The sequence below is a fragment of the Aulonocara sp. 'chitande type north' Nkhata Bay genome, linkage group LG20 (genome assembly GCF_057382095.1).
Source record: "Aulonocara sp. 'chitande type north' Nkhata Bay isolate Kocher_YH1m ecotype deep benthic linkage group LG20, A_spYH_male_GT1.1, whole genome shotgun sequence".
Lineage (NCBI taxonomy): Eukaryota > Metazoa > Chordata > Actinopteri > Cichliformes > Cichlidae > Aulonocara > Aulonocara sp. 'chitande type north' Nkhata Bay.
Window position 1 is genome coordinate 7,937,590 of NC_141363.1, and position 6,033 is coordinate 7,943,622.

A 6,033-nucleotide genomic window follows, 5' to 3' on the forward strand; every position below is an offset into this window, starting at 1 on the left:
GTCTGTCTTGTCTTAATGTTGGTTTAAAATGGAGCACTGTAGCAAAAAATAATTTCCCCCAGGGATCAATAAAGTATTCTGATTCTGATTCTGATTCTGATTTCTGTTTCTCATATAAACCATCTCAGTGACTTCAGCAGAGATATTTTGTTAGTCAGGGTAAATACAAGGATTAGCTACCGAACATGTGCTTTTGCTCAATGTCTGACTGCGAGTGACTGAGAATGTGTTTACTTTAAAAAATGAAATATGTATTTGGCCACAGTAACTAAAGGTTCGCTAACTAAAAACTAACTAAAATGTAGCTTTAAAAATAGCTGAGAACAGCCTATTTTAATAACCTCACTCCACTTCCTGCCACTGTACAAAAATGAAGCCAAAATTCCCTTTTCATGGGGACTGCCATCACTTTGTATTTTTGAAGCCAGTGTGTGCGTAGTAGTGAATAAAAGCAGATCAAAAGTACTCAAATACAACCACTTGTACACATCAAAAGAAAAATTCAGTTCACATCAATTTTATTTGTGCCAATTTTAAAACTTTAGGGTAACATCCCTACAATAACGCAGAGATTGTAGGGATGTTAACTTGCAATATTATATAATATTGCAAGTTAACATCCCTACAATAATGCAGAGAAAACCCAACAATCCGAAGATCCCCTATGAGCAAGCACTTGGCGACAGTGGGAAGGAAAAACTCCCTTTTAATAGGAAGAAACCTTCAGTAGAACCAGGCTCAGTGAGGGGCGGCCATCTACCTCGACCGGTTGGGGGTGATGAAGCGACATAGATGAAATGCATGTCACTTCCTCACACATGCAGAGATGTCCTTATTGTCTTACATTTATGATGTTATAGCAAATACAGCCTCTCCTGGGCTACGGATGTAATATACCCTCAGGATGGGCGGGTATTAAATTTTTTTCTGATATTGTCTCTTTGTGATTTATTTTGACTTTGGAAACAAAGAAATAGATATTTTTTAACCAGCTTAAAAGCTGATTATTTCTTTGGGGTCAGTGTGAGAACTGGTAGGAGGATTTTTTAGATGTGGTTGGGTTTGGCTGAAGGCCGGCGCTTGAGTAGTTTTGCACCAGGATTGTATACTCTACGTAGAGTTGACTGGGAAGTAAGTTCAGGTGAATGGGGATGAAACATTTCTTCTTCTGCCTTGGGAGTAACAGTGGACTTGAGGTTGAGTGAGCTCCTAGACTCAGACTGCTTCTTTGAGTTGTCTACAGTTTTAGACCGGGCCCTAGTGGAAATAGGAGGTAGCAGGCCATGCACTGCTTTTAGCTTACTGTCATATGTGGTAAGCTTGTTACCCTTTTTACCCTTAAGGTCTCTAATTTCTTTCTGTTGTTCTTTCAGCTCATTGTCGCCTTTGGATGGAAAGTATTCCACATTACTCAGGTCAAATCTCACCTTTTTCCGGGCTATTTGTTCATCCCCATCCTTTCTTTGCTGCTCTGGGGAGGCTTTTTTCTCGACTTGCACAGTGCGGCCGAGCGTGTCATAAAGTCCCTTCAGCTGTTGCAGCAGATCGTCATTTTCTTTTTTCTGTACTGCATTCTTTTGTCGTTGAATGCCAATGTCAGTTTCCAGTTCTTCTATTACTTGCTCAAGCTTAAATACTGTGTGTTTGGACTTTGTCAGAGCTTTCTCAACCTCTTCTTTGTCCTCCACAGTTTGCGTCAACTTTGACTTCACTGTGAAGAGGTTGTCATTTGCAGAGCTAAGCTGTTTCTCGTGTTCTTTCTTTTGTTCTGCCTGCTGCAGTTTGATAATGTCCAGCTCAGTCTTTACAGCATTATAGCTGGTCTTAGCATTGGCAAGGTCTACGTTTGTCTCTTGGAGTTCTTGAGCCTTTTCTTTGATTTTATTCTGAAGTGTCTTTATAGTGTCTCTAGCTGTATAGAGTTCGTTCTCAATGCAGAACTTTGTCTCAGAAAGGAGCACTTTATCAGACCTAAGATTTTCACGTCTCTTTATCTCCAGTTCCAGATCGTTTTCTGCTTTGCTAAGAGCAGTTTTCAGACGGGCTATGTTATTTTCTTGGGATGAAATTTTCTTCCCAGACTCCTGCGTCTCATTTTCAAATATAATTATTTGCTTAGTTTTAACCTCAAGGCAGTTTTCCAGACGGTCGATAGTAAAACGTTGCCTTGCCAGCTCCTTTATCTGACTTTCAGATTCCAGGACTTTAGCTTTTAACTCTTTCCTCAACGTTATGTTGTTACATTCCTTCTCCCTAAGACGTACTTTCAGTTCATCATTTTTCTTTGTCAGTTGGTTTTTCTCATCTATTGCCCAGCGCTTTCCCGCTTTATACTCCTCATTTTGTCTTTGACACTTTTTAAGTTCAGCCTGTAGTTTCTCTTTTTCTTCTTCCACACTTTTAACTTTCTGTTGACGGCAGTACACCTCCCCAGGTAGTGTAAGAAGCTCGTCTATCCTTCTTTCAAGGAAGTCATTACGATGAATGTACTTCTCATTGTTCTGAATCTCAGTCTGAAGCTGCTCATTTTGTTTCTGCAGTTCTTTAAGTGTTTCATTTTTTTCCTCAGTCGTCTTGCTTAGCTTCATCTTGAGTTCTTGTTTTTCCTGCTCATTTTTGATTTTAAGGACAACCAGAGATTCCACCTCCTTTTCTTTCTTGTCCCGCATCGTTTTTTCAGTGGCACACTTATTTTCAAGGTGTTTGATTGCCTTATGAAGAGCCCGAATTTTTGCCTCATATTTGTTTGTGAGATCTACATTCTGTGACTCTGCGGACCTTAGCTGGGATTTGGTTTCCAGCAAAACATTTTCCATTTTTTCCATCTTTTCATCTTTGGATTCCTCTGTCATCTTCGCAACCAGTTCCTGTTCTTCTTTCAAAGATGCCTCAAGACTTGAAATCTTACAATTCTTTTCATCGATTTCCTCAAGCTGAAGTTTTTCAGCTTGTTTGTAATTTTCTATCTCATATCTGAGCACCTGCATTTCTTTGGACTCCTCTTTCATCTTCGCAACCAGTTCCTGCTCTTCTTTCAAAGATGCCTCAAGACTTGAAATCTTACAATTCTTTTCATCGATTTCCTCCAACTGAAGCTTTTCAGCTTGTTTGTACTTTTCTATCTCATTTCTGAGCACCTGCATTTCTTTGGACTCCTCTTTCATCTTTGCAACCAGTCCCTGCTCTTCTTTCAAAGATGCCTCAAGACTTGAAATCCTACAATTCTTTTCTTGGATTTCCTCAAGCTGAAGTTTTTCAGCTTGTTTGTAATTTTCTATCTCATTTCTGAGCATCTGCATATCAAAGTAGCTTAGGGAGCTCATTTTGAAATGAATGTATTTAGTTTAGTTTATACGACGTGTTATTCTGTGTTTGAAAAATGATCTACTCAATGAGACAAAGTGTTCGCAAGTGGAAACTGTTAGTTCAGAACTATAGCGATCTATGGGTTCAAGGTATGTACTCGAGGGATATTTATAGGCTCTGACTCCGCCCCCAGAACTGTCTTCAAAGGAGTTCAAGTGACGTTATCGCCGAACGTCGTGACATTCAAAGGACAGTCTATTATGATGTCATTTTGTACCAGAATGGGTTCAATTTGATATTGTGTCTTTGCAAGTTTGTTCAACTTGCATTGCGATTTCTTTTTTTAGCAGACTTTAGCGATCCTTCTACTTGGGCTGTCTTCAAGTTTAAGGTATCTGTCGTTTCCCACCGTATCCCGCCCCGATCGATCCATTTATGTACGAGCCCATCCGCCCCCGGATCCGTTCATCGGGGCTCATCGCTACTGTTGTAGTCACTTGTCCGGAGCTAACAACAGCTGTTGAGCTGACTATTAAGCTAACATTATGCCCGCTAGTGTTACGTGTCCTACAAGTCACACTTTTTCTGTGATAAACAGTTGAATTAAATTCTTACAGCGTATGAGAGGTTGGCAGCGTCAAAACATTAGCAATAGGTGACAATAACGAGTGCTGGAGGATTTATTTAGTTATTTATTTAGATCCATTTCTTCAGTATAAGAAGCCATACTATCAGAACACCGCAATACAGATACAACTAATAGGCTACTTATTCTGCAGAAAAACTTTCACCATTTGTGCTTAAGAGTATATGAATTTATATGACTACTGCTTATGTTGAAGATTAAGCTCAGTTTTAATATTTCATGTCATTCTATAATGATCATAGCGTATGCAGAGATGACACATATTTGTCCATTTTAATATTCAGCTGAGCATGAATGGAATGTCAGAGTGGTGTCTGACAGTATATATGTATGTTATTATAATGAACACAGTGTATATATGTATGAATGTTTGATTCAAAGATAAGATTAGACATTTAAAATAAATGAATAACAAACAAAAATCTAGCAGGTTGAGCACTGTGTGAAGCAGGAAACATTCAAGCAGATGAAAAATATATTAAATGAAAATACTGAGCTTATCGTTGATCAGCTTGGATTGTGTAGATCACAAATCTTTTGGTCTGAATCTTTTTTTATTTAATTCTTATAATATCCATCGTGACTCTCTTTTTCATCAGTGGAACTCTGTCCCAGTCTGCTCCACCACCGGGAGATTCTCCGCTGTCCACGATGTCTTCACTGTGGATGCCATGTTTGTGTCTTATCTATCGTAGGTCCTGCAGGGAAATGGTGTGACTATGTCTCTCATCATACCGTCCCTCATTGGACTTGATAAAACCTTGGAGAATTGTGTCACCAACTACACCCACTTCTGCAAGGCCCTGCGCACAGGCCTCTACACACACTTCCAGCCAGTGATTCACCAGAAGGACATGATACTAGCTGCTGTGCTGGATCCTAGGATCAAACTGCAGGTACCAAATTAGGCCAGAAGCATAGCGGACTTCTGTAGATTTATATTTAATTGAATATGCGTGTTGAGTAGATATAGGAAAAAAATGTGTGTACATTTAAAACAACCATTTTTTTTGCAGCCGTTTTCTGATGACAACCAGGATGAACAGAATGATTTCCTAACACCTCCGTCAAAATCTGAGGCTCGCAGCATTGTTGAGTCCACATTAGAAAACATGGAAGCCTCAACATTTCCTACTGTTGAGGCAGAGAAAGATCAGACAGGCAGTGGGCTGGAGCACGATGTGAAAGAAGAAAGCCAGACAGATGGCGTGATGGACACTTGTGCTGGCAGCTCAGACAACAACTGTCCTGAAATCAGTGAAAACGACCTCAAGAGGAAGTCCATCTTCAACTTCCTTCAGCCTCCTGCAAAGACTCTAAAGATGTCAGAGTTCGACGTGTACCTGTCTGAACCGCTGTGGGAAAGCAACTCTACTCTTCAGTACTGGAAATGTGCTTCTCGATTCCCGAAGCTCCAAGGCCTCGCCAAGAAGCTGCTGGCGGTGCCCGCCACATCTGGAGGTTTTGACCGTTTCAGTCCGATGGCTGCGTGCATTGTGAAAGCAAAAAGGAACCGCTTGCCACCTCACCCCACAGAGAGACTGCTACTATACAAAAACTCTGTAAAAGTGAAGACTGTTAAAAAGCCCAGTCGGGCTGCTAAATACTGATGGATAACAGCTGAGTGTGGCAGAGCTTGCACAGCATTAAACAGAAACTCTGCCTCTACTTTTAAAAACTGTGCCATACGCTAAGAAGGAGGGTGAACTGCTAATACCTCTTATATTGTAGCAAATGAATCAGCTGACTCTTTCTTCCTAGAACGCATTTGCTGGTCTGCATTAAAAAAACAAAACAACAAGTCCTGTGTTACAGCTGGTTTCATCAGTTTGTTAAAGGGACGCATTCTGGTCAATGATCCTCACAGCTTCATCCTCACAGAGCCCATTTAATAATGGGCTCTGCAGAGGAGCTAAAGAAGAGTCCAGCATGTTGCTCTGACTGTGTAACTCCTAAAGGTACAGTAACGGCAACATTGCCTAGTGACTGATCAGGCCAGCTACAACTACACATGTTTCTTTTCCAAATATTTATTTATAAGTGACTTATGTATGTATGTATGTATATATATGTATATATTG

General features: G+C 40.3%; 2 protein-coding genes across 2 annotated transcripts; one reads left to right on the forward strand and one right to left on the reverse strand.

The window, feature by feature from the left end:
• Positions 1-613: 613 nt before the first annotated feature.
• LOC147305115 (uncharacterized) lies at positions 614-3,400 on the reverse strand. Its single transcript, XM_086277477.1, has one exon. It carries the CDS (start codon positions 3,321-3,323, stop codon positions 1,047-1,049), a length of 2,277 nt encoding a protein of 758 aa, XP_086133603.1. The 5' UTR covers positions 3,324-3,400; the 3' UTR covers positions 614-1,046.
• Positions 3,401-4,653: 1,253 nt separating this feature from the next.
• Positions 4,654-5,562, forward strand: LOC147305116 (uncharacterized). Its single transcript, XM_086279037.1, has 2 exons — positions 4,654-4,848; positions 4,969-5,562. The coding sequence occupies exons 1-2, from the start codon at positions 4,672-4,674 to the stop codon at positions 5,560-5,562; spliced, it is 771 nt and encodes a 256-aa protein (XP_086135163.1). The 5' UTR covers positions 4,654-4,671.
• The last annotated feature ends 471 nt before the right edge of the window (positions 5,563-6,033 follow it).